The sequence below is a fragment of the Doryrhamphus excisus genome, linkage group LG2 (assembly GCF_037039965.1).
Source record: "Doryrhamphus excisus strain RoL-2023G ecotype Guam linkage group LG2, RoL_Dexc_Guam_v1.1, whole genome shotgun sequence".
Taxonomy (NCBI): Eukaryota; Metazoa; Chordata; class Actinopteri; order Syngnathiformes; family Syngnathidae; genus Doryrhamphus; species Doryrhamphus excisus.
Window position 1 is genome coordinate 8,006,521 of NC_136358.1, and position 27,836 is coordinate 8,034,356.

General features: G+C 44.5%; 1 protein-coding gene across 9 annotated transcripts in view; it reads left to right on the forward strand.

Moving 5' to 3' along the window:
- Nucleotides 1–27,836, forward strand: part of LOC131125402 (nuclear factor 1 B-type-like) — a 57,601-nt gene that overhangs the window by 22,565 nt on the left and 7,200 nt on the right. For 5 of the 9 annotated variants that reach the window (XM_058066932.2, XM_058066934.2, XM_058066938.2 and 2 more), the window contains exons 3-10: nucleotides 12,272–12,331; nucleotides 14,399–14,467; nucleotides 17,394–17,514; nucleotides 19,033–19,154; nucleotides 22,505–22,636; nucleotides 22,713–22,897; nucleotides 24,288–24,426; nucleotides 25,783–25,865. In XM_058066932.2, coding sequence (XP_057922915.2) covers nucleotides 12,272–12,331; nucleotides 14,399–14,467; nucleotides 17,394–17,514; nucleotides 19,033–19,154; nucleotides 22,505–22,636; nucleotides 22,713–22,897; nucleotides 24,288–24,426; nucleotides 25,783–25,865 — 911 coding nt within the window. Of the gene's footprint in view, nucleotides 1–12,271; nucleotides 12,332–14,398; nucleotides 14,468–17,393; nucleotides 17,515–19,032; nucleotides 19,155–22,501; nucleotides 22,637–22,712; nucleotides 22,898–24,287; nucleotides 24,427–25,782; nucleotides 25,866–27,836 lie in introns of all 9 variants that reach the window. The other 4 variants (XM_058066931.2, XM_058066933.2, XM_058066937.2 and 1 more) reach the window with 1 other exon arrangement.

Consider the following 27,836-nt stretch of genomic DNA (forward strand, 5'->3'; position numbering starts at 1 on the left):
ACACTGTCTGTGAGCGCGCACCATATTGCGCTGTTTTGTTTATATTTACTTTGCCGACCAAATGCCTTCTTCCTCGTCACTACTTTCAAACAAATGCAACATATCGGGTCAACCGAAATATTCCATCACTTCTATGCCTTCATACATGTTAGCATATGCTGGCTCACGAGGCTTCTAGCACTCTATATCCACTAGCAGCCCTGCCTCCGTTCATTCCACAGTAGAACCAATGCATACTGACAGATACTGACAGCGAACCCTCATGTCATCCAGCCTGTGTGGTTGAGATAGATGATAGATTATCGTGACAGGCCTCACCCCGCCGTGTGATTGGTGGTGAACGAGAAAGCGTTGTTTGATTTGAGATGTTCGTAGTGAGCACTGCTGTTGATGTGTTAAGGTCAGAATAGTAAGGCGTATTGAATTACACCCAACGCTGGTAATCTGTGCCTGCAGGTAAACTGTACATTGCTGCAGGCGTGTTCACAAAGGAACCAGAGAATCAAGTCAGGCTTCAAATGCGTAAACAGCTGCCACTTTCTTGATTGCTACCCAATGTCTGAAAGTTAAAAAGAAACTGAACTGCATTTATTACTTAAGAGGCGGGTGTGAAGGCCCCTGCGGTGTAGCTCTGACTGGACCAGTCCTTGCAGGAAGGAACACTGTGAAGCTCATGCAGGCTGGTGGGAGGTGTGTGAGTGCTGACTGTGTGTGTGTGTGTGTGTGTGTGTGAGTGAGTGTGGTGGGGGGGATTCTTGTTGTCAGGCTAAAAAAGTGAAGGGAAAAAGTGAGCACTCCATCTCCAGAGTCACTGCTGCCGTCATCTGTGCAAATATTTCAGCAGATTATAGCCGGGGAGCCTCGTGGGAACATTACCACCAAACACACATTGAAAGCCTCGCCGACTTTACAAATGCTAAAAAATGAAAGTTTAGTGTTGCTGCAAACAAACACAAATGTGCCAGATGGAGCCTGATGACATATGTCTTTGTTGGGTGTCATCCTGGCATTCTGGCACCAGCCCAGAAATAATATTGAAAAAAGGCCTTTACAATGTTGTCCTAAATAGCAGAGAAGGGATACGCACATGGCTACCACTCACATTTGTTTCATGGAGGGGGGGGGCACAGACATGATGGATAATAATGGACCCTGTGCTGATTATACTTGTATATACTATACTATACTGTACATACATTATACAGTGGCGTGCGGTGAGCTTTATGGCTAGTAGGCACTGACTGCTCATTAACCCTTAAGGCGCCAGAGTTTTTTTTTTTTCAGTTTTGACGTTTGTTGTAGCTTAAAAATGGTTAGCGATAAAAGCATACTGTAAATCAGGGGTCTCAAACACGCGGCCCGGCGAGACCGCCGGCGCTGCGTCCTCGTGAAGCGTATATGCTCAGAAAGCCTCCTGTACTTTCAAATGTTCAATCACAAATTGCAATTCAAACTAAGTTGATGAAGTTGCTGTAGTTTGCAAAGGTTGTAAACCAGGGGTCTCAAACATGCGACCCGCGGGCCAAGTGTGGCCCGCAGGACACTAGTTTGAGGCCCCCGCCTTGATATGAAAGTTTAATGTTAGTGCGGCTAGCGCAAGTTTGATATGGATGCTGTATGGTATCATGTACCCAGAAAAAATTATTACTTTTGATTAATGTTCATGTTAAAGGTTAAATAACTGTTAATAGTTATCCTCCCTATCCGTGTGGAAGTGGTAAGTTTTTGGCTATTTTAGTTTAAAGGAAATAACTTGAAGGCTACCGTTTAGGCACTGAAAAAGTTTGTATATTTTTCTGTTTTTAATAAATGTGTTTTTTTTTTTTTTGGGAAAACCTAATGTGGCCCAGCCTTGCCCAGATCCTAGCTCCAGTGGCCCCCAGGTAAATTGAGTTTGAGACCTCTGTTGTAAATGACAAAAATCATCACTCTGATTGAAAGTTTTTGATGGGAGTAAATTTACTCGTCTAATGTGCATAGTATGACATCACCAGATCCCGGTCTCCACCATACCGGCTCATCAAAATGTCTGATCCAGTTGCGGTACTCTTCCTCAATCGACCGATCGGTCTGTCTTGTCTATCATCTCCACTCAGTGTACTCATTTGTCACTGGTCACTTAACATAATACGAAAAGGTGAAGCAAATACTGTATGCATTGTATTCAAGTACTCATCATCAGCTGGTGAGCGACCTGTTACTGAAGTACTGCTTTATAGAGTACACACTGCTTGTTTCTGATGCACAACTTTGGCACACATGTGGTGTTTTGAAAACAAGCCATAAGTATTGATAACAAGACAGCAAGATTTTTAAGTGACACTTTAAAAGTTGTGATGATGTTGGCTTGCCCGTGGGACAGGAACGAGCGAGGTGATGCCCGTGTATGCTTATCAAAATAAAGTGCAGTGAAAAATTTTTTGTGATATTTTCAAAATAATTGTCCATAAATAATAAGTGACATATGTACTGTATCTATAGAGCATATAATATCATATGTCCCTCCAGCAGTACACTGTGGTTCCCCCCACGTCCATAGACACACGGCGGCATAGCGTAACCAACATTAATGCGCCTTGGCCATGATAACCATAGGAGATGTAGGAAGCCAGGACATCCATCTTGCAATCATCTCCACACACACACACACACACCGGTGAGTGGAACATACAACAGCCTTACATGATGCACACCTAACACGCACCAGTCGTGATTTCAACCCTGCTGGTGGGCGAGCGACACGCAGGTGGAAAGCTTTGTTAGTGTTAGTATGATACTCAGGACTACTACAAATGTTGTGTTGTAGTTTTTTTTAAATCATACAGTTGCTGTTAAACCTGCATGTTGAGATATCTGGGTAGGTGTCGTGTGCTGCTCATGTGCTCACCCCCCCGCCCCCCTTCCCCCTTCCCAAACGTCCTTTCCACCTCAGCCGCACATGTGGGACCAACAAGCACAAAGACCAAAGACGCCTGCAGCTAGCAGGTTTGCATGGTACATGAAGATCTTCTCAGTGTCTGGACGATTGCCAGCACGGTGACCTTGTGACGGGCACCCCCCCTCTCTCTCCAGTTATGTGAGAACCATTTTTTATAACAAATGGACCTTCTTCTGTTCCATCTATAGCCAGTTTTGATTCTGGGCAAGCTCATTAACAATGAGGAGGGGGGGATGCTTTTTACTGGCAGGCCTCCTCCAAGTCATTATGGCGCCTGTTGGAAGTCTAGGAAGGTGTGGGCATGATTAGGACTGACCCACACCTCGCCAGAAGGTGTGTTGCACAAGCAGAGTTTTTTGACACAGTGACATAAAAATGTATTCACGGCGCTTTTAGCTTCCACGCCGTGATGCATGTCCATATGACAGCTTGAGAAAGTGCTGATGCGGCGACATGCTACACAGCAATGAGGCCTTCTTATACGTGCACCTGCAGCTTGACTGTAATGGCAGAAATAACATCTGTTGGCAATGTCACTCGTCTGTTTTCGTGCTCGTAATGACACATTAAACTCTGTGGTTGAGCCCCCCCCACACATTTCCACCCCATGTCCCATTTCCAAGGGAGGCCGTCGTGCCAGCAAATATCATCTGACTGAGTGCACGCTTTGTTTTCTTTATGTGTTTCCCGCCAACTTGTGCTCTTAGATGTGGCGATTGCATCAATCTTTTCACGCCAAGGTGTCCTGTTTGTGTGTTTGTGCGGGGGGGGGGGGCAGGGATGGGATGGTCGGAATCCTCGGTGGCCTGTTGCCCAGCTGGATAGAGGCCATTTTTTTTTGGGACCCGGAGGAGGGCGCACCCATGCGGTCTCCTCGCCTTCAGAGGGCTGCTCTGCCAGTGGGAAACTCCTCTTGGCTGCAAGGCCTGGCGCCGTCACAAGTGGCGACAATTGCTGACATCACTGGTGCACACACACACACACACACACACACATAAACATGACGGCCTGACTGGTGATGTTCAGATGTCAGCTGAGTGTGGAAATAAGACAACTATGTGGTTCATTCCTGTTTAAATCTATGGAGTGTGTATTTATAATGTAGTATATATGGGACTTTAAATCAGTAAATATTAGTCATAACAATAGGAATGTAAATAGTTCATTCATTCATTCATTTTCTACCGCTTTTTCCTCACGAGGGTCGCGGGGGGCGCTGGAGCCTATCCCAGCTATCTTCGGGCGAGAGGCGAGGTACACCCTGGACTGGTCGCCAGCCAATCACAGGGCACATATAGACAAACAACCATTCACACTCACATTCATACCTATGGACAATTTGGAGTCACCAATTAACCTAGCATGTTTTTGGAATGTGGGAGGAAACCGGAGTACCCGGAGAAAACCCACGCGTACACGGGGAGAACATGCAAACTCCACACAGAGATGGCCGAGGGTGGAATTGAACCCTGGTCTCCTAACTGTGAGGTCTGCGCGCTAACCACTCGACCGCTGTGCCGCCCAATGTAAATAGTTATTTTTGTTAATTATTTTTGAAAAAGTCTACAGACCAAACCCGAACACCCGCTAAGCCTGTCTCGCACTGTCCTGAACTTTCAGCTCCTCCTTGGGGAGACTAGGGGGGGAATTTCCCAGACCCCCTTAAAATGCATCAGCACATCCTTTCCCGGCCCTCCCTGCGGACCAGTCGAGACGTGCAGGTTTGAACCCTCTCTGTGTTCCCGGCCTCCCATGCCCGTTGCCACTCAAGCAGCAGGGGTCCGCAGCATTTGTCTCATAATTATCTGACTGTATAGGGGGGTTGAGGAGATGAAAAGGCCGACTCACAGAGCTCCTCTGTCAAAGGTCTGTCTGCCCGACTGGGGGGGGGGTTGAATGGGGGGGTTTCTATCTGCCTTGTCCTGGTCTCTTGTGCTCGTTTACTGCCCAACCCTCCTCTTCATCAGAGCTCTCCTAAAGGAATGTAGCATAATCGCCGACAGTGAGCGCTCGTGCACGGGCGCACCCCAACCTCCCTACACCCCCTCCCCGCCGCTTTATTCACAACTACAAAACTGCAGAAATACCCCCCACCCTCACATCCTGAAAGGCCCCTCCTTCTCCTCCATTTTTTTTCTTTCTCCCGCCGCACTTCTCTTTACTCCTCCCCGCAGCCACCTTGCTCCTTCTTCTCCTCTTAACTAGTGGCGAGGAGTTAATGGACTGTTTTGGCTAGCCTCCAGACGGTGAGTGTCACCTCATTAGCCTATGGCGGCTCGCTCCCAGACTGCTCCTTGTGTGTTTGTGTGCACGCCAGGAGGAGGGATACCACTGCGGAATGCCATTGGTCATTGCTCTGTCTACCCCCAACCCTCCCATCACAAGCCCCCCCCTCCTCCTTGGGCAACCCCTTCCCACCACTACAATGAACGAGAATACACGCATGCATAATTAAACCCGAAGTCTCGTCACTTTCTCTCCTTCCTCCGTTTTGGAGGTTTGCCACACTGGAGAAAGAAAGCGGTGTCTTCACACCGCCAACCTCCCAACCTCCTGTATGGACCCATTCATTGTGGCCCCCGCGCCGCTGAATGGCAGGGTGGCAACAGCGGGCCAATGTAAATGCCAGCCAGCCCTGCCAGTCAATTACACAGCGACAAAGCTAATTGTTTGTCCAGCTCAGCCATTGAGGACCGCCATTGTTTTAAGCACAGATGTGAACTTCTCGCTTTCTCACAGACCAGACGTGGGTGACGGCGGCGCTTGTGAATGATGATGAGACCGCCGCCGCTGCGTCCTCGTGAAACGCATATGCTCAGAAAGCCTCCTGTACTCAAATATTCAATCACGAATTGCAATTCAAACTAAGTTGATAAAGTTGCTGTAGTTTGCAAATGTTGTAAACCAGGGGTCTCAAACACACGGCCCGTGGGCCAAATGTGGCCCGCAGGACACTAGTTTGAGGCCCCCGCCTTGATATGAAAGTTTTTATGTTAGTGCGGCCCGCGCAAGTTTGATATGGATGCTGTATGGTATAACTGTTAATAGTTATCCTCCCTATCCGTGTGGAAGTGGTAAGTTTTTGGCTATTTAAGTTTAAAGGAAATAACTTGAAGGCTACCGTTTAGGTCACTAGCGCTCCAGTTTGCAAGTTAGCATGTGTCTCAAGACCCTGCAGTTGCGCAATATGTTGTAAATAGTATAAATGTGACTATAGTCGTGTTTTGTCATGTCTACAGGGCTCTAATAATGCTTTGTTAATTTTATTCTGAAAAAAATAATTTGTCTACCCACCAACTATATGTGGTTTCTTAAGTTTTTATTATTTGCCGTTTTATTATTATTATTATTATATTTATTTATTACTGATTGATTGATTTTCTTTATTCTTGATTTGTTTATTTATTTTTCATCTTATTTTGTGTAGAAAAATAAAAATTAAGATATTTGAGAACAGTGGAATGTTTTATCAGAGCTTTTCTTGTTGAAAATCAAAACCAAAGCAAAGTTTATTCATTTTTCTGTTTTTAATAAATGCGTTTTTTTGTTTTTTTTTGGAAAACCTGATGCGGCCCAGCCTCGCCCAGACCCTAGCTCCAGTGGCCCCCAAGTAAATTGAGTTTGAGACCCCTGGTCTAAGTGCCTTGTGATTGGCTGGCGACCAGTCCAGGGTGTACCCTGCCTTCTACTGAAGTTAATAATGAGCATAAGTGGCATAGAATATGTTGTGTTTTTATGATGTTAATGAAGTTTATCTTGATGCATGGACTAATTTTACTTCAAATAAACGAACTGTAGGGACCTTTTCATCCCGTGTCTTTAAAAGCAATCAAGCTACGTTGATTGGTTGAGAGAAAAGTGACCAAATTGATGGATGTAGCAGATGAATGTCATTTGGAATAAAGCAACAGGAAAGACCACCTTATGAGAAAATGACAGACACACAGAGGGCGGGAAGGGGGGCGGCGGGTGAGGGGGGGGCCTGCTTAATTTTTTTTACAGGACAGATGAGATGTCATGTTGTGTTGTATGCATGTTTTTTTTTTTTGTCAGTGTCGCTCACCGTGAGGCACCGCACATAGATGTCAAGCACGCGTGTTTTAACATGTATGAGAGTTGAGCGCATGAATGCCGTCTGCAGAGTGCCATTGGGGTTGCACAGTGTGTGTGCACGAGTGCGGTGTCTTTTGTGTATCTCCCACACAAAAGATACGTGTCTGAGGCATTCATCGGATTCTCCGTTGGTGGTCATTTGATAGGGTTCTCTATCTGGAGGATCAGGTATGCCCTTTTAAGGCAATAATAACGCCTTCCGGTTATGAACATGTTAAAGATTAAATTTAGCAAATGTGGCTAAAAGAGTGGTGTGGTCTAACTGGAACATAATCATGATTCACGGGCAATTATTTGCTAGGTTGCTAACACATTTTGCCCGATGGCGGCCATGTTTTTGATGGTCAAATTTGACATCCGTGTATCCATATTTTCATATATTCATATTTTCATATTTTCCATATTTGTGTGCATTGGAAAAATTACACCAACAAATACAGTCATGAAAGAAATACCCCTTTCCGGGCAGGTCGGGTTGCCGCTGAATGCCACACGAGTCTGCATGGGGTAAAGGGGGGGCGGGGTTGTTTGGCACTCAGATGTCTATGCGACAGAGAAGGCGGGGGTGAAGGGGGGGGGGTGGCATCGCCAGTTGGCAGGCCTGGCACACAATGGCTGGCACGGTATGACGGTCTCCTCTTCTGCAGAGGGGAAGGTTCCTTTGCCCGGATCTTTTGTTTGGATTGCGGCTCATCCTGATAAAGGCCACTTTGTTTAGACAACAAAGCGGCGGGGAGGGCGAGAAGCGAGAGATAGACAAAGAGATAAAGACACACACAGAGATAGAGAGAGGGAAGACCGCCAATGCAGATAGACATTTTAAAAAGTAGTAGTGAAACAGTCTATGTATTGGGAATTGGATTTGTCAGTGGCGTTTTGTGAGTTTCCACATGGTACATATTAAGTCAGGGACAGGAAGTAGAAATAGTCGTAATCTACTCTGTAAACAAACGGCTCTCTGCGGTCCCATTATATCATTTCATTTTGAATATAATTGTATTATATATTGTAAAATTTACTAGAAAGGATGGTGTTATTGGGGCGGCACGGTGGTCTAGTGGTTAGCGCGCAGACCTCACAGCTAGGAGACCAGGGTTCAATTCCACCCTCGGCCATCTCTGTGTGGAGTTTGCATGTTCTCCTCCGTGCATGCGTGGTTTTCTCCAGGTACTCCGGTTTCCTCCCACGTCCGAAAACATGCTAGGTTAATTGGTGACTCCAAATTGTCCATAGGTATGAATGTGAGTGTGAATGGTTGTTTGTCTATATGTGCCCTGTGATTGGCTGGTGACCAGTCCAGGGTGTACCCCGCCTCTCGCCCGAAGACAGCTGGGATAGGCTCCCCGCGAAAAGCAGGTAGAAAATGAATGAATGAATGAAGGATGGTGTGATTGTTGGAGATGAAGACAGAGGAAGATTTAGAGAAGAGAACAGGTTTTGCTGGCTGCTGGAAGCTGTCCGAGAAACGTGAGATCATCCTGCAGGGCTGCGAGCGATAGAAAGCAGGAGGACATCACACACACACACAAGCATGCATGTGGAGTCATTTATGAACACCGTCAAGACTTGCATTTCCAGGTGAGGAGGGCCCGAGCGGGGTGGGTGGAAGGCAAAAAAGCGAGAGGAGCAGAAAGTGTGCCGGGGCTACATCAAATATTTACTCGGGAGCAGCTGTATTGTGGAAACATTACACATCAGAGCCGCGTAATTAGCCAGATATTTTCTGGCCCTCTTACTGGCTCCCGACTTCTGTTGGGAAGTCCACCCCGCCCCCCCTCTCCCTCTTCTTACCCTGCCTTCCCTCCGCCGCTCGGCTGCTGAAATACATCTTGGCTCGGGACCCAGGCCTCTGGCAGCCACAGTGCTATACATGTGCACAGAACCCCGCTCAGCATAAAATGGCTGCCAGGCAGGCTTCTCCTCCTGAAATGTCGACAGCGGTATGCATCTGTTGTGTGTGTGTTGCGCGTGCGCACTTCTTTTGTGTGTGTGTGTGTGTGTGTGTGTGTGTGTGTGTGGAGGATATCTGTACATGTCTGCAAGTGTTTGCGGGTTAGGAACATGGACCGCTGCTGTCAAGGGAGAAGGAAAAAAAAAAGTTCCCTAAACTATGTGGCTAATTTGATGTGCGTGTGCACTTTAATGGAAACAGAATGATGCCAAAAAAATGAGTGGGTAGTTCAAGGGGAGTGTGTGCGATGTGTGTTTTTAAGTGATTATAAAATCCAAGCGAGTTGGGTGTGGAGGAACCACACAAGCTAGGCTATAGCCACGTTTCTGTTTCCATTAAAGCCTAATTGGGCTAATTATTACTGTGGTATGATAAATATCCCGCTCGACTAGAAGGTGTAACAAGTTGTGCACACATCTAAAATACCCACAATTCTCTCTGATCGCAACTTTTTAAAAAACTTTGTTTGCTTTCTGTTGTGCACTCGGAAGATAATGGCATTCATACTGTATTTTCACTTCCTTCACGGTTGTTTATTTAAACAAGTGGCAGGAGCTGAGGGTGCCAAGAAATGTTTCTGGAACATCGCCGCGCTCGCATGTGTGTGTGTGTGTGTGTGTGTGTACACCAAGCTCCCAGGGCAAAGACCAGCCTTCTCCACCGCAACTGTTTATTTACAGGTTAGCCTACTATTTATTTGAGTACTATGGGATTGGCGCACATTTGAACACACCTCGCTGTCATCCCAGCATTCCCAATGCATTTCAAGACTTTCTCTCAAAAGCGTAAACAATACACTTGCATATCCTAGGAAGGTCAAAGGTGAAATGTAACGCAATAGAGGAGGTGTTTCCGGCTGCGGTGCAAGCCCGGCAGATGCGCCATATGCTGGTGTCCCCACCTTGAGTCATCCAGGTGGCGTCTCCCGGTGCTGCAGTGGGGGCCTCCTGCTGGAAGATGCTGCCTGGGATCTCTAATTGCCTCCGCCATCTGCTCGTTTTTTTTGTCACGCAGCGTACCCACCCATGCTGCACCAAAATTCTCCACCGCCGCGATCGAACCCAACGCTAAATGCAAAAAAGGTGTTTATAATGAAGAAACCTTGTGGATTTAGATACAGCATGCTGGTTAGAAAGGGAGTAACACTTCACACCAGTAGGGGGAGCCTGGGAGCGTAATTTTTGTTTTTCCATATTTAGGAAGCATTTAAAGGTACTGTATTTTCCTTTGAAATCAATCTGATGACACAGTAGTCTGTTAGAAGGGTGTGTCTCCCAGAATCACGATTCTTCCAACGTAATAAATACCATATATCACATACAGCAAGGGCATGGCGGTCTAGTGGTTAGCACGCAGACCTCACAGCTAGGAGACCAGTGTTCAATTCCACCCTCGGCCATCTCTGTGTGGAGTTTGCATGTTCTCCCCGTGCATGCGTGGGTTTTCTCCGGGTACTCCGGTTTCCTCCCACATTCCAAAAACATGCTAGGTTAATTGGCGACTCCAAATTGTCCATAGGTATGAATGTGAGTGTGAATGGTTGTTTGTCTATATGTGCCCTGTGATTGGCTGGCCACCAGTCCAGGGTGTACCCCGCCTCGTGCCCGAGGACAGCTGGGATAGGCTCCAGCACCCCCCGCGACCCTCGTGAGGAAAAGCGGTAGAAAATGAATGAATGAACATACAGCAAGGTAACAGAAAGACGTTAGCAACTAGTCAAAAACGGTGGGATTGGAATTTTAAAAGCTTTAGCGTCATCCATTCCTCTTTCAAATCGTTGTTTTGTAGTGGTAGGTTACCAGGACATAATTCACCCCGGAACTATCAATAGGGGAGGTGTTGCCACCCGGAGGGGTGGGCGCAAGGCACGGGGTTTTTTTCCGCTTCCTGTTGTGGTTGAGAGACGGGGCTTTCATGTCTTTCATGTCTTTGCGTAGCAAAGAGTGCAAGTTAATGTTTGCAAGAAAAATAAAGTTTTCTCCCAAATTCGACACTCCGCCTCAGACTCCACTTCTTCGGCGCTGCAGTTTAATTGTTTTGTAAATACAATTGTGTACAGATTTGAAATAAACCTTCTGAACTGAACTAGCGCGACTGTGGGAGCTACAATGCTATTTTAACTGCAACGTCATGCTAGGTTAGCCGTCTCGATAGAGAAAAACAAAAACTTCCACGGGCCACATCTGGAGCTGACTGACGTATTGTTGACTGAGCTCTATTTTAGGATGTGTAGCAAAGCCTGTACATCTTTTTTGAGCAAAGAAGTCGGGGAGATGATTGATTGAAAATGGGTTTGGTGTCCATAAGCAACTTTTGTTTATTTGTGGCCAAGACTGGTCCGGTCTTATTGCATGTTATCCCAGGCCGCCCATGAAAGAACATATTAGAGAGAGAGGAATGAAGAAATGGATAAATCTCTCAACCTTTTTACTTCCCTCCAGTTCTGCTGCCTTTTCACGCAGCCTGTGAGAGCGCCAGGCAGGAAAAGGAGTGTTGTTGCAAGTCGAGGGTATCTGAATTCATCGTCTCTCTCGCTTCTGTGATTTTTACGTCGCTGCGTGTTTGGTTGCAGACGTTGTATAACACGCTTGTATCCAGTCTTAATTGAAAGCTGATATTTATATGTTACGCCATGCAAAAGGCGGTGACGCCCTTTGTCGCTGCCCGAGCAGAGCAGGAACTGCTGACAGATGAGAAATTCTCCCTCTCACAGAGGCTTTGAGGTAAATAGCAAAGCTCTCGCACATTGGAAACAGTGGAAAGAATTCCACTGATGCTTGTACTCTACTTGGGTTTTGTTCTGTACTCGTACCTTGCACTGACTGCAGCACGACTCCACAAAGACGTTTTTAAATGATAATGCAAACACTCTTTTTTGACGGTAAGATAAGAAAATGATTCTGGCCTCCGGGAAGGAGTTGGAAGTGAGCGTAATCAGAACCGCAGACCTCTGCCAAGGCCAAACAATGCTTCAATGGATCAGCACCAAATTGTGCATTAACATTCATGCATGTATTACTTTTAAGACCAAGGGAATGGGAGAAAACAAACAAAACTTTAGTTTTTTGGATTTAAAGAAAGTCCAGGATCTTTGACTAGCATTTTTACAGAAAGTCCCGAGTGTCTTTGGCTATTATTTCTGCAGTCGATGCTTAAAAAGAGCACTTAATGCTTTAAAGCAAATGATTATGTTTTTGTATTGTCAAGCTGTTCAAGCACGACTAACCCCCCCAACCCTTCTCCCCCACCCTCTCTCAATATTCTTGCAGACTCCCAGCAGCAGTCAGGAAGTCCCAGTAACAATGAGCAAGGCAAGAACCCTCTTCCAGGTATGTGGAGTAGCAGTCATCCTTCCTACACTTCACTGGGCCTTTGTTCCTCCACAGTTAATTCCCTGCACATACACAACATATGCCCCCTGCCCCCGGGGATTTATCTGCTTGAAAATGTGTTGATCTGCAGTCAAGCGTGAAGAAAACACAGGCCGGCGGGCTAAATGGCCATTTTTAAGTGTAATAAAAAAAAGAGGCCCCATCAATAGTGACTATATAAGTCAAAGTGACACATCTGGTGTAAAGATAATAGCAACTTAAAATCACTGCTGACATCCGCAAGCTGAGGTCGCACTTTTTAAAATTGCACGGACTGTGCGGGAATAAAATTTTTATTGGTAATAAAATTTGAATTGTCCTCAAAAAAAAAAAAAAAAGCCCATGAAGGACACTTGAGAGCTGAGGGGGACGTTATATTCCCTGACAGTTTCCTGCTTGTGTCGTCACGGTGATGGAATGAAAATAGTATAATTAGCCTTCTACCTCCAAGAGCAGGTTCTGCTGACGTTGGTGCCAAGGCAAATATGCCAGCCAGCCAGTGACTCAGGCTTGGGAGGCCGCTACGCCATTGGCTCACTTGGAGCATCGGGGCCTGGTCCATGCCAAACCGAGCCGCTGCCTGTCTTTCTGGCACAGGCCAGGCGCTCCTGGCGCCGCTTCAAAGCCGTCCGCATTCGTTTTGACTCATTTGAGCGTGAATAACCTCGCTGCTCGTCGTACGTGACTGACAGCCGGCGATGAGCGTGGCCGCCACGGCCAGGAAGTGTGTGTGCTGGGGAATGCGGCAGGTGTTAACTAACGCGTCTTGAAATAAATGATCTGCCGGGCAAATAAATGATCTGTGATGGAGTTAAGATAGGCCACTTAAATACTTTACATCATGTCATTGCACCTTCAAATAACAGCTTTCATTCCATTTTGGATAGGAAGCCGGCATGTGTGGTTGCCATGGCAACCATCACATCACCCGTTTCAGTGCTCTATAACATCCGCTCCTGTTACATAGAGGATCTTTGAGGAGCATTTCTTTGAAGTAGAGTCTAAAGTGGGGTCGGGGGTCTCTTTTATTGGCTCTTGCCATATTGTAATAATTTATCTAATTGCTTCTTTTTTCAAGTGATTTTAAGTGACGTATATACCAGGGGTCTCAAACACGCGGCCCGCGGGCCAAATGTGGCCCGCAGGACACGAGTTTGAGGCCCCCGCCTTGATATGAAAGTTTAATGTTAGTGCGGCCCGCGCAAGTTTGATATGGATGCTGCATGGTATCATGTACCCAGAAAAAATTATTACGTTTGATTAATGTTCATGTTAAAGGTTAAATAACTGTTAATAGTTATCCTCCCTATCCGTGTGGAAGTGGTAAGTTTTTGGCTATTTAAGTTTAAAGGAAATAACTTGAAGGCTACCGTTTAGGTCGCTAGCTCTCTAGTTTGCGAGTTAGCATGTGTCTCAAGACCCTGCAGTTGCGCAATATGTTGTAAATAAAAAGAGTATAAATGTGACTATAGTCGTGTTTTGTCATGTCTACAGGGCTCTAATAATGCTTTGTTCATTTTAATCTGAAAAAATAATTTGTCTACCCACCAACTATATGTGGTTTCTTAAGTTTTTATTATTTGCCATTTTATTATTATTATTATATTTATTTATTACTGATAGATTGATTTTCTTTATTCTTGATTTGTTTATTTATTTTTCATCCTATTTTGTGGAGAAAAATAAAAATTTAGATATTTGAGAACAGTGGAATGTTTTATCAGAGCTTTTCTTGTAGAGAATCGGAACAAAAGCAAAGTTTATTCATTTTTCTGTTTTTATTGTTTTTTTTTTAAAAACCTGATGCGGCCCAGCTTCGCCCAGACCCTAGCTCCAGTGGCCCCCCAAGTAAATTGAGTTTGAGACCCCTGGTATACACCAAATAATCACATCTCTTGCGGTTTTTAAGGAGCCACTGCAAAAATACTAGTCAAAGATCCTGAATATGACAGGAGCTCCTTGCTGTTTTTGCGCTTGCGTCATCAAGAATGAATACACAACATGTCCCTTTGCTTCTCTTGACAGTCTATTTGGAGGACAGCTTCATCAAGTCGGGAGTCTTCAGTGTTGCAGAGCTGGTGCGAGTATCCAGAAGTAAGTTTGTAAGTTTGTTTGTGCTCGTTCTTGTGAGTCACAGACGTGTTCCTTCAGCATGGTTGGAAAACAACATGGACACCAAAGTCCATGTGGTAGAAAGAATGTGGAAGGGTGTACATTTACCTGCCTTGACAGGTATAACAATGTTTCACACACACACACACACACACACACACACGTATACAAAAGGCGGTAATTGAAATCCAGGCGAATGTCGTCAGTATCCAATTATTTGATTTGTAAGAATGCAACGTGTTCAGAGATGTGTGTCACTGAAGATCTGTTAAGCCGCTGCGGTGAATCCAGTCAGGCCAGTCCTCTTTGCAACACCCCCTTGTGTGTGTGTGTGTGTGTGTGTGTGTGTGTGTGTGTGTGTGCTTGTGTGTGTAAAGACAGTAACATGCTATCTGTAGAGACACGTCCACTTTTGACACTTGCATCTGCAGGAATCCAACACCTCCTATAGCCGAGGACATCCGCAGGCGCTGTTTACCTGCGATTGCCTCAGTCACCCTCCACTAAGAAACAGCTTGTTGACTTCAGGCCTGGATTAAAGAGATGACGTGGGGGGGGGGGTTACGCTAAATTTAACTCATCTCCGATCTACCTAGCTAGCTGTCAGATATTCGGGATTGAGCAACACTAGATGGGACACACTTGACCTTTGTCCTCAGCTACCTCCGCCATCTTGTGTTAAGTAATGGCAAGAGTCATTCCATAACATAACATCACATAACATGGCACCCCCTATAGGTTGTGAGAAATTTCAAGTCAGATAACCATTAACACAGATAGCCAGTGCCACCATGTGGTTTATTCCTCTGAAAAATACTAGCACAGATGACAGTGTACGGCTGAACATTTTGTCAAATTTCACCCTTTTGTTTGCAACGTTTTCGGAGTAGAAGAGTTCTCTTCCACAATGAAACGTACATGCATGTTCGCATGTTCCAAACATCAGCCTGTTAGCCTTTTATTAGCCACTCCATCCAGATGGCCCGCTCCACCGACGCGCCAAAGCTGAGCAGGAATTTTAAAAAGGTTGACGGACGCACGGGAGTTGTCTCCCACTCTCCCGGTAAGATACAACCCCCCCCCCCCCCCCCCCCCTCTCGCTCAGACCGGCTGGGCTGTTGAGATGTTCTTAGAGGTCCACGGGCGAGAGTGTTCAAGGCCAACGTGCATACATTTGGATCCAGGATGCTCATCTTTTGCTTTCAATGATGCTACGCGAGTGTGTGCGAGTTTTGCTCCATCCATCTTCTTACAGTTCTAAAGTCTCATTCATAAATGGAAGATAAATATCTTAAATCAAGGTCCAAAGTCGTTATTTTTCACAAAAGAAAATATATATTTTCTGAGCAGGCACATTTATCTTTGATGAGCGGTGTCCAAAGTGCAACTCGGGACCCATTTGCAGCTTGTACCTTGTTTTTTTTTTTATAAAAAAATAAAAAAGAAAAATATAAAAAATAAGAAAACATTTTTCTTATAAAAAATACTTAATTGCTTAGCAAAATGGCCTACATTAGATTACTTTTAATAAATATGTTTTTATGTAAACTCCCTTGTCTTCAGCCAATTGGCATATCCAACATAACATGCATGATAATATTAGGGATGTCCGATAATGATATGTACTGATCATACTGATATCAGTATATAAATATAAAAATATATATAAAAATTTGATGTCGGTATCTGATTTTTTTATACTGATCATAAAACCCGATATTTAAAAAATGCTGGATAGAGCACATATGTGTTCATTTCACATCGGTATCGGCTGATATCGGTATCAGAAATTGAGAGTTGTACAATATCGGCATATCGGACATCCCTACTAGTAGTATATTACTTAAAGTAAGCTTGTTGGTAGTGTAATACGTCTAGATAGTAATAATGTGTGTGAAACATAGTTTGTCTATGTAAAATATATCTATTTTTATTTTCATTTACAAGTGCAACAAGCACCACACCGGTCCAACAGTAACATAGAACGCTAAGTCAGTGGTAATGGTCACCATAGTAACAACAACAACATTATGTCCTTCATTCAAAGGAATGAGGTGAAACATCCACATCCTGTAAAAGTCCGTGTTTGAACTGGCAAGCAGGAGCAGCTATGAAATGAAGTATATAAAAACAACAATGGTCTTTGCATTGAGCGTCCTCCAGCAGCCTGCATTCCTCTGTAGACGGCTTCGTTTAGCGGATAGCTGAGTGGGTCGTGGGCCCCTGCCAGCACTGCAGTGGAGCTGCCAGGGCGGCGGCTGGTGGCGGGATCACGCCAGTGGTGAACCTCAGACCACAACAGACGGCGCCACACACTCCATGCTCTCATCGGCTCCAAACCGACTGCTTGAGCTGGAGGCCACACAACAGAGGGGGGGGGGGGGGGGCTTTTGTTCACTGAAATGCTATCACTCACCTGTACAATAGCGGTGGAAAAACAAATAATATTCAATCAAATAATGATAATATTAATTAATATTTAATTCAATGATAGCAAACATTAGTAGCTAAACTTTGCCAAATCACTGTGGTTAGCTGACAGCAAACATCTCATGCATGTGCATGGCTTGCAGTGTCGAAAAAGGAAAAGGGTGAGGGTTAGCGCCCCCCAATGCAGTACTTAACCAAGGGGTACAGCACCTTTAGGACCGTATAGCATCATCTTCACGTGCCTGCAGTCGTGAGTGTGGGAAGCAGTGACTTTTTAATCAGAGGGCTCAGCAGAATCACTGTAGTGGTCAAACAGGAGCGTTTAATTTGATGCACAGGGCCTCTAAAGCGTCAATAATGACCACTCATGCAATTATGCAATTAATTGTGTGTTTCCCGTTGCAAGGAAGGACAATCTGCTGCTGCTTGCTGGGCTTTCTATCTCACCGATGCCACTTCTTTTTCTCTCTCTCCGCAGTGCCCATTACGCACGGTGCAGCAGTAAACTTCTCCATGGCGGACATGCCCGGACAACCCTACTATCACGATCTGAACTCCAGCGTGGGGATGCACCGCTCCCTGTCCTCCCCACCTGGAAGGTTGGCACTTTTTGTTGTCTTGTAGCAGCAGCATCGCTTGGTGGATCCAAACACTTCAAAGAACAAAATACCAGCATTGTTCATTTTATTGTATTTATTTTATTGTCATACCGCCTTATACTTCAAACACTATTTCCTGGAACAAGATTGAGAACATAAAAACACACATCACAATGCTTTGATGTTTATGTTACCCAATATCACCAAGGGGCATATAGGCCATGTGATATGTAATACACAGTATAGTGTTTGCCCCCTCCTGATGTCTTTCAGTCACCCTTCAATTTTTCAGATCATCAAATAAATGTAAATATGAGCCAATGACAACACAACTGAACACAAAATACAGTTATGAAATGAAACGTTTTATTATTAAGGGAGAAAAAAATCCAACCCTACAATGACCCTATGTGAAAAAGTGATTACCCCCTAAATTTAATAACTGGTTGGGTCACCTTATCAGCAACAACTACAATCAAGCGTTTGCAATAACCTGTAATGAGTCTCCATGGAGGAATTTTGTCCCACTCATCTTTGCAGAATTGTTGTCATTCAGCCACATTGGAGGCTTTTCCAGCATGAAGCCTTTTTAAGGTCAGGACTTTGACTAGGCCACTCCAAAGTCTTCATTTGGTTTTTCTTCAGCCATTCAGAAGTGGACTTGCTGGTGTGTTTTGGATCATTGTCCTGCTGCAGAACCCAAGTTGGTTTCAGCTTGAGGTCACCAACAGATAGGCAGACATTCTCCTACAGTATTTTTGGGTAGACAACAGAATTCATGGTTCCATTTATCACAGCAAGTCTTCCAGGTACTGAAGCAGCAAAACAGCCCCAGACCCTCACACTACCACCACCATATTTTACTGTTGGTATGAAGTTATTTTTCTGGAATGCACTGTTACTGTTACTTCCAAAAAGTTCAACTTCTGTCTCGTCAGACCACAGATTATTTTCCCAAAGGGTTCATCAGGATTTTTTCTGGCAAAATTGAGACGAGCCTTAATGTGTATTTTTGTTCTACAGTGGTTTTGGTCTTGGAACTTAAAACTTGGAATGTTTTTGCCGAGTGTGTTTTTTATGGTAGAGTCATGAACACAAACCTTAACTGAGGCACGTGAGGCCTGCCGTTCTTTCGATGTTGTTGTGGGGTCTTTTGTGACCTCTTGGATTAGTTGTCACTATGCTCTTGGGGTCATTTTGGTTGGTAATTTAAAAAAAACAGCATTTTGTGTTCAGGTGGGTTGTCATTGACTAATATTTTCATTTGTTTTATGATCCGAAACATTAATGTGTGACAAACATTACAAAAAAATACTTGTGACACTTTTTTGTAATTTTTGCTTGACAACAGCATCCTCTGAATTTACATTCAATTCCTGAGGGAGCTGCAATTTCAGGAAGTTAAAATATATTGGAAAACTCAGAAATATTGGATGACATATTGTGAGAAACAGTTATTACATGACATTTTGCATTTAGCTAAACTCCTAAACTATTACTTGTGTTCAAACCCCACAGCAAAAGGCCCAAAACTGTTAATATGGAGGAGAATATGGACACCAGCCCGACCGGACCCGACTTCTACTCATCACCAAGCTCGCCAGCCAGCAGTCGGGCAAACTGGCACGACCGAGATGGAGGTAATTTCTAATGTATTATTTCAAGGCTGGGTGCATTGCTTTTGTGGACTCACACAGCCGGAGGAGCTCTAGCATGCACAGCCGGGTGGCGTTTGACAGATGTGGATGAATTATAGGCATAGGTTTGCCCTCTGTCATGTGGAAATAGATTTGATGAGCGTGAACACTTTCTTTTTTCTCTTAAATAGCGACCAATTGTGTTGTAAATGACTGTTTCAAAGCCCCCGCACTTTTTTAATAAATGTCGTCTGAGTTCTCCCCGCCGCGTAAACCTGTTCAACCCTCTCAAAATACATACCATGACAGAGATAGCTGCAGGACTTCATCATGTGATCGCCTTTCAACCCATTTGAACTCGCGCTCTGAAGCACACGTCTGAAACACTCTCACACACCTGTTGCCCGCGTTACAGGAAACGTCAGATTCCTCCGGGCAGACTATCCTCTGCTGGAACAAACTGTTCCAGCTGTAATTCATCACACACTGTTTTTTTTGAAGAAGGAATTTTCTAGCTAACTTAAAGCAATTTAAAATGCAAAGAGAAGAAATGGAAGTGAGACGAGCGTTTTGGACATCCGCTGATCAAAAGACCTCTTTAAAAATACGAACAAAATGTAAAAAAAAAAAAAAAAAAGGACTCAGTAATGAGTAGGTGCACCATTCTTGCTAATCACCTCAACAATTGAAGTGCAGTGAAAAATGAGGGATGCCCTCTGCAACATCTCCACATATCCAGCTGTCGTTGGACCTTTTTACACTGTTGGTGCAGAGTTGCAAAAGTACACACTGTACAGTATGTATGCTCAGTACCAGCAAAGGTATGGAGACTCTTTTTGTCTCCCTCTCGTCCTCCATATTATATGTAGAGACACCCGACTACAATTTCAGACGGTCCCTTGGCGCCAGGCCTGAGCGCGCCACTCCAGACACTTTGTGCAAAGACGGCGGCCATCATTCTGTCAGGAACAAATGAGAGGCTAGTAGAGCTGCCGTCGTGGTCGCCGCTGACAAGAAGCTCACAAATGAATCCCCGCTTTAACTCTGGGAAAAAAAAAAAAAAAGATATGGAGGCCAAATGAGAGGCTGCATTTGCCTGTTTGCTTTCTGGTAATTAATTGTGCTTTTCCAGAGGGGATCCGCTCACCTCTCTGAAGGATTTAATTAGGTGAAGAGAGGAAAAGATTGAAGCTCCGTGGAAACATGACACCTTTATCCTCTCACAACCTCGGAGTGGGAATTCCCCCCGCAGACACACACAAATTCCAGCAACCGAAAAGAGCAAGTCCTATGACGGGGGCAGATTCTTTTCTAGGGAAAGGGAGTGTCCATTTTATTGCATTGTCCTAACAACACTTTATTTCCTGGGATGTTGTAAAAGTCGTACAGTCCGGGAATTTAAAAAAAAAAAAAAAAAACCACTTGAGGAATGTTCCTGGAAGACATAAGCCGTCTTTTCTTGCATCAACGTTGTTATCCCTTAAGAAGTGTAAAATTGAAATGCTCACATTTGTGACGGCAGCTCACGAGAGTGTGGAGCTTTTGCTTGTGCTTCAACTTTCTTAACAAATGTCATGTCTTCTGAAAACCTCAGGGATTATTCACGGGGGATTATGGAAGCTTGTCAGACGGCGTGTAAAGGGCGAGGCCAGCAGATGTTACCCTGTGATATTCCATTCATGATCCTCGCAAGGGATGTGATTGGACCCCATGTGATTCGTCATGTTTACATGCTAAAAAGAAACTAAAAGAAAAGACACCCGTAACACACAGCCATGTATGATGCCCTGTTTCAATTTTTTTGTTAAAATACAATGAATTTGCAATTGCAAGGATTTTGTGCAACATTTTCTAATACCAAAGATGCATTTTTAAACCCAAACGCTCACTCCCAAAGACATATTTATACCTCTTTTACGTAGTTTTTTGTGAGGATACAACTTGGAGACCAAAATACGTCACCATTCTAGCCGTGTTAAGCCATAAAACCACCACAAGTTGGCAGAAGTACATTTGAAAAGAGCTTGAAATTGATCTTTTGTATGTATTTCAACACTCAAGAGCAAGGAGGACGTGGAAGAGCATGGAGGAGTGTAGCGTGCAAAAGGCTACCCATTTGTTGTGCACACACGCATGCACACACACGGTTTAGATCCAAATGTGAAAAATTTAAATATTATGTTTAATTTGCAAATTAATTGTTATTTAGATGTGGTATAGTGGTTTAGTTAGACATAGACATAGACTTTCTTCATTCATAGCAGTGAAATTGCCAACAAAATGTTGTTGCCTGGCTCCCGTGTAATAATAGATAATAAATAATAATGTGGAGAATAAATAGATTACATCAAATATGAACAATTTATAGCGTAAACAGTAATTTGTACAAATAATTTAAATGTTTAAATCAGTCAGATAAAGCAATCTTCTTCAAGCCGATACCAATACTGATAACTTCCTGTTTCTCAAGATACTCAAAATACAAATTTTCTATTATTTCAAAAATGTTGATGTAACTGTACAGAGCTAGGAGACCAGAGTTCAATTCCACCTTTGGCCATCTCTGTGTGGAGTTTGCATGTTCTCCCCGTGCATGCGTGGGTTTTCTCCGGGTACTCCGGTTTCCTCCCACATTCCAAAAACATGCTAGGTTAATTGGCGACTCCAAATTGTCCATAGGTATGAATGTGAGTGTGAATGGTTGTTTGTCTATATGTGCCCTGTGATTGGCTGGCGACCAGTCCAGGGTGTACGCTGCCTCTCGTCTGAAGACAGCTGGGATAGGCGACCCTCGTGAGGATAAGCGGTAGAAAATGAATGAATGAATGTAGTTTGTACACAATTGGAGGTAACAACAAGTCAAATAAAGTTGGATTTGAAAATCTGTACCTGTAGCAAATATGGATAGACGGATAAATGTTGATTGTCATTGCAGTCACTCCACTTCCATGAGTAAATATCATGGCATCACTACAGTTAACAAAGAGCTATGGCACATCACTAGAAAGGGCATCGACGTGTCCTCAGACATGACAAAAGCGAGGATCTTATTTCCCGGGAATGTCAAAATACCACATAAATTTTTTTTATGACCTGCACGTATGTGCAATCTAAAAAATCAACTTTCAACCTGCCCCTCCTAATCCATGCAGATCCTGTTCTCAAGCACATCGGCAGACAAGAGGGACGTGTTTCAATCAATTCTTGGCAGGAAAAAAGCCGACTTTTAATCTTTCCAAACATGTTCTGGAATCAGAATATTTGTTCTGTCTTGTATCCCATTATGAAAATTCAATCAGGGACCTTAATTGGCTGAGCGTGTGTGTGTTTGTTTTTTTTTTTTTATCCAGCAGACATGTCCTCTCCTACCATGAAGAAGCCAGAGAAGCCGCTGTTCAGCCCCACCTCCCCGCAGGACTCCTCACCCCGACTCAGCACTTTTCCTCAGCCTCACCACCCTGGCCTGACGGGCGTAGGACACAGTGGTGAGTTCCCCACCCTGCCTCCACGAGCCCACCAATTATAAAACCCTTTGCCACACATGTCTCTTCATTCTTGCAGTTATATCCACGAGGAGCCCCCCGCCACACTCGCCGTTGCAATTCTCAGCTTCGGCTATCCTGCCCCCGGCACCCTCGTCCTACTTCTCACACACCACCATCCGCTACCCGCCCCACCTTAACCCGGCCGACCCCCTCAAGAGCTACGTGCCGTCGTACGACCCGTCCAGCCCACAGAGCAGCCAGGTGGGTCTCCTCTTTATTTACATTGTACATTAGTTGACCCCTAGCTTGTTGATTAATGTGATTAATGCTGTATTTCCCACAAGCCCAAATCACACATTTAAAGGGCAGGAAGTGACCCCTCGTCCATTGTGTTCTGGCCTGGGAATTAGTAATAATATTTATAGTTAGCAATGATTGAAAGGTCCCATATTATTGTATTTTTCAACCATTTTAAATTATTATCAGATGTTTTTATAATAGGATACCTTTACAGCAATTGTTCCTCATCTCTGGAGTAGGCGTCCATAGATGATAAAAATGTGATATTTGTGTTTGTTTTATATTCTGGCGGCTCCTTTTGTAAATGAAGAGTAGATGCAGGTTGTTTTTCGGTTACTCTGGAGAAAAACCATCCATCTTCTATGCCGCTTGTCTTCACTAGGTCACAGGGGTATGTGGGATGCTTAAAGGCGGGGTACACCCTAGACTGGTCGCCAGGGCACATATAGACAAACAACCATTCACACTCACATTCATACCTATGGACAATTTGGAGTCGCCAATTATTTTTTTAATGTTGGGAAGAAGCCGGACTACCGGGAGAAAAGTCCCGCACACACAGTGAGAACTTGCAAACTCGACGGAGATGCCCAAAAGAGATTCAAACCCAGATCCCCTGACTGTGTGGCCAACAGAAAAGACCATGGAGAATGATAAAGGTTGTAAATATTTGCCGTATCCGGGGCCCGGCTCTTGCAGAATGAACTAGCCTTCTGCTGAGGTGCTAGGGAGAAGCAGGGGCGGGGGGTTAAGAGGGAGGGGGGGGGCTGGTGCAACAAATAACACAGCTCTTATAATCCCATGGACAAGTGCCAGAATGTTTTTATGCTTGCTTTAACGCAGATTATATTACACTCTAATTAAACATTCTATTCACATCCAAGGGAACCCTGTGGACACAATTCTCTCCCAAAAAGAGCCTGTTTGAGTTTTGAACTTAGGGCGGCCCCGCAATGAACGCCCCCAGACAGTCTCCAGCCGTCTCAAAGAGTCGCCCCCTTTTCTTTCTTTCCTCTGCATGTATATAGTCTCCCTGTCCAGGCTCTCTTCACACCATTGTGAGCGCTCGCCTGGCGGCCTCGGCCCGTCTTTTCAACGCCCCGGATCCCAGTGAAGTCCATTTATGAGCGCCATTAAAATCATTGTGTAAAATCATGTAGGAAATCCATACTCATTGACTGATCCTCTATTGTCCGCATAGTAATAATAGTGACGACTCAGCTGCTAAAAGTGCTTTTCTTTACGTGACCTTCGAGGGCTGCTTAAGGGGAGTTAATTGTCGCCATTGAGATATGGATAGACCCTATTTTGATTTAGCACAAAATAATCAGCGTTATTATTCATGTTGCAGCCCAACAGCAGCGGTCAGGTAGTTGGAAAAGTACCGGGCCACTTCACGCCGGTGCTGGCGCCCTCCCCGCACCACGGCACTGTGCGACCCGTCTCCCTCTCCATGCCCGACACCAAGCCCATCACCACGTCTTCAGAAGGTAAGCTTTGTTTTTCACATGACTATTTATTTGTTTGTTTGTTTGCCAGGGGTGTCCAAAGGGCGGCCCGGGGGCCATTTGCCGTCAGCAGCTTATTTTTATTGAAATATTGAATACAGAAATAAAATAAAAAATTTGAAAAATAGAGCAAAAACATAGAGCAAAATAAACAAAGGGGGCCCCCTCATGTTTTGATTCTCAGTTTGGACACCCCTGGTTAAGCGAACGCTTCTACTCCTGAACCACTGCATACAAAAGTGGGAACATGCAATATAAATAAAATGTATTATTATTTTAATATCATTTTATTTAATTTTATTTAGGGCGGCACGGCGGTCTAGTAGTTAGCGCGCAGACCTCACAGCTAGGAGACCAGGGTTCAATTCCACCCTCGGCCATCTCTGTGTGGAGTTTGCATGTTCTCCCCGTGCATGCGTGGGTTTTCTCCGGGTACTCCGGTTTCCTCCCACATTCCAAAAACATGCTAGGTTAATTGGCAACTTCAAACTGTCCATAGGTATGAATGTGAGTGTGAATGGTTGTTTGTCTATATGTGCCCTGTGATTGGCTGGCGACCAGTCCAGGGTGTACCCCGCCTCTCGCCCGAAGACAGCTGGGATAGGCTCCAGCACCCCGCGACCCTTGTGAGGAAAAAGCGGTAGAAAACAAATGAATGAATGAATTATTTTATTTTATTTTATTTTATTTTATTTTATTTTATTTTATTTTATTTTATTTTATTTTATTTTATTTTATTTTATTACATTTTCTGACAAGTACACCACATGGTGGCGCTGTTATTAAACCCCCCTAAGTTGGATTGACCTGAAATTTCTCACACAGGTCAATGCGCTCTACAAGACGACCTACTGTAACTTTCAGGGGTTTTGGTCAAATCACTATGAAATCTGGCATGTCCTTCGAAGGGACTGAAAAGTATATTCGTGTAAATGTTGAGCAAGATTAGTTGAACAATATGGCCGCAATCAAGCAAAGCGTCTTGTCTTCCCAACATAACATTTTGATCACAACCCATAGCGGCGCCACTAGTGTCATTTACAGTCATGTGAAAATGCGAGGACACTTGCTGACTTGTCTATAAGACTAGTGGACCAGCCTGGACACCTGTCTTTTTGTCCGCAGCACATTTTCCTGTCGTGATGCTACTAAAAAAAGACTTCTCCCGTGCTGCAGTTTTAATCATGTGAAAAAATGAACTGGATTTATGTTGTCCTTGCAGGTTTATTCCCGGCTAATTAACATGGGCACAAAACTTAACCTTGTGGTACTCCATTTTGTCACTGCGCTGAATTTACGGCGCACTTACATCATGTTAATGCGAGTTATCTCTGCCAGGCTACTCCGCTCCCGGCACCCCGACAGCCAACCGCTTCGTCGGCCTGAGCCCCAGAGACCCCGCCTTCCTCCACCAGCAACAGGTGAGGACCCCCAACCACCACCACCGCAGCAGCCACCATCATCATCATCGCATCTCATTACGCCCCCCCCCCTCCCCACACATCACACGTCATGTAGTCTCTTGTGGTTCCAATGTTGACTTGTCTAATCCACTTAACCAAGTTAAATGTAGAATTTCAAAGAAGAAAAGTCCCTGTTTGTGTCCATGAGGCTCCAGACTGTCATTCATTGTGTGGTTTCACAGACGTTTGATGTTTTCTACAGAGTCATGTGCTCATTTTCCACACACTCACATATTTAAAAAAAAAATGTCATTTAAGGCAAGGGTCAAATATTAAGCTTTGCCGCAGTGGTCGTTCCCAGGATAGATGCGGTGAGCAGGTGTGTTTGTGCACGAGTGTGTGTTTTAAGTTTAGAGGAGGACAGGAGTGTGAACCCCCTCCCAGCCTTTCCAATAGATTCCAACCTTTTTAGAGTGCTGGTCTGAGGCCAAAGCTTTTCCAACTGCAACTAATTGAATGCATCTGTATGCCGCTATATAGCCATCGCTACCTCAGCTTCAGTCAAAATGATGAATGTCCAGTTTTCTCTTTCCTCTCTTACACTGTGCTCACAATTTAAAAAAAAAAGGTCTCACTTAGATGGAATAGCATTATGTTTTTTTTGCAGTTTTATCAGCGTAAAAAATGTCGCCTCTCCATCAAAGAACTCATTGATTCATCATGCTTCTGTTGGGTTCTCTTGATGTGGGATCTTCCTGCCCTATGAGCTGTCTTTGGGTTATTTTGGTTTGTTCTTGTAGACCAGGGCTGTCCAGACTATGTCTACTGTTGTCATGCACGCTAATTACAAGGATGCTTTACTGTGGGACAACATATGCAAAATATTTGTCATAACTAATCACTTCCAGAGTGATATCTCCTTCAAACATGTTTTTTTTTCTTCTTTCTCTTTTCCAACGTAACCCTAATCCTCCTTCATAATCTTTCATCTTTCATTTTATGTATGGAATATTCCCTGGGGAGCAATAAAAAATGGAGCTGCGGGCCACAAATGGACATCTCTGTTATAGACTTGTGGAGGTGGAAGGCCTCGTTTTAAATGTTAGAACACACTAGAGCAGGGATACAAAAGAAAAACCCGCATTTTCATAATCAAGGGGTGTCCAAAGTCCCAACCGGGGGCCATTTGTGAGCCACAAGCGGAACAAAACATTTTCAGTTCACATGAAATTGTCAAATTGGATGCTTTTTCTTTCATTATTTATAATTGTTGAGTATTTTTAGCATATAATTCCATTAAATCGTATAGGTTTGTGCACACGTGCAAATTATATTCAATTATCACAAAATTGGAGGTTGAACTTAGAGTTGCGTTTACTTACACTCAATAATTATGAGTGATAATTCCAGTTTGTTGGAAAAGGGCCTATTAAAAAAAAATAAAGCACACACAGAGAGAGTAAAAAAAAAAAAAAAAGCAAACAGCCAAACACACCTGCTCCACCATTCCCAGGCAAGACAACGTGTGAAAACCCTCCATTCATCTCTCGCCTTGGTTAACCCCTCCAGGGAATGCCACCATGGAGCATTCCGCTGGGAGAGAGCTGTGATCAGATGTCATTTGGCATTATCTAAGGAAGGGTCCTAATCCGCAATCTGCCCGCATCTGTTATAGCGAGCGTACCCCGTCGCCTAGCCCCCCCCCACCCCCTTCTTCCTCGCCACCACCCGTGCCACTCTGATGTGCCGGTGTCAGCGGGCGGACAGATGGTGAGCTCCTCAAGGAACGCTGGCACCGCGCGTCTGGCCCAGCCCGCTGCAAGCTTTTGTCATGTCGCCTCCCCGACGTTCTCTTTCTATTCTCGTAACTTCACGTCGGCGCAGGTGCTCACGATGCACTTTCTCCATCGATGAATATTCAGCGCTGTCTGATGAAATGGCTTTTAGGGAGAGTGCTAACGTTGCACTTTCTTCGAGCCCCGCCGCATT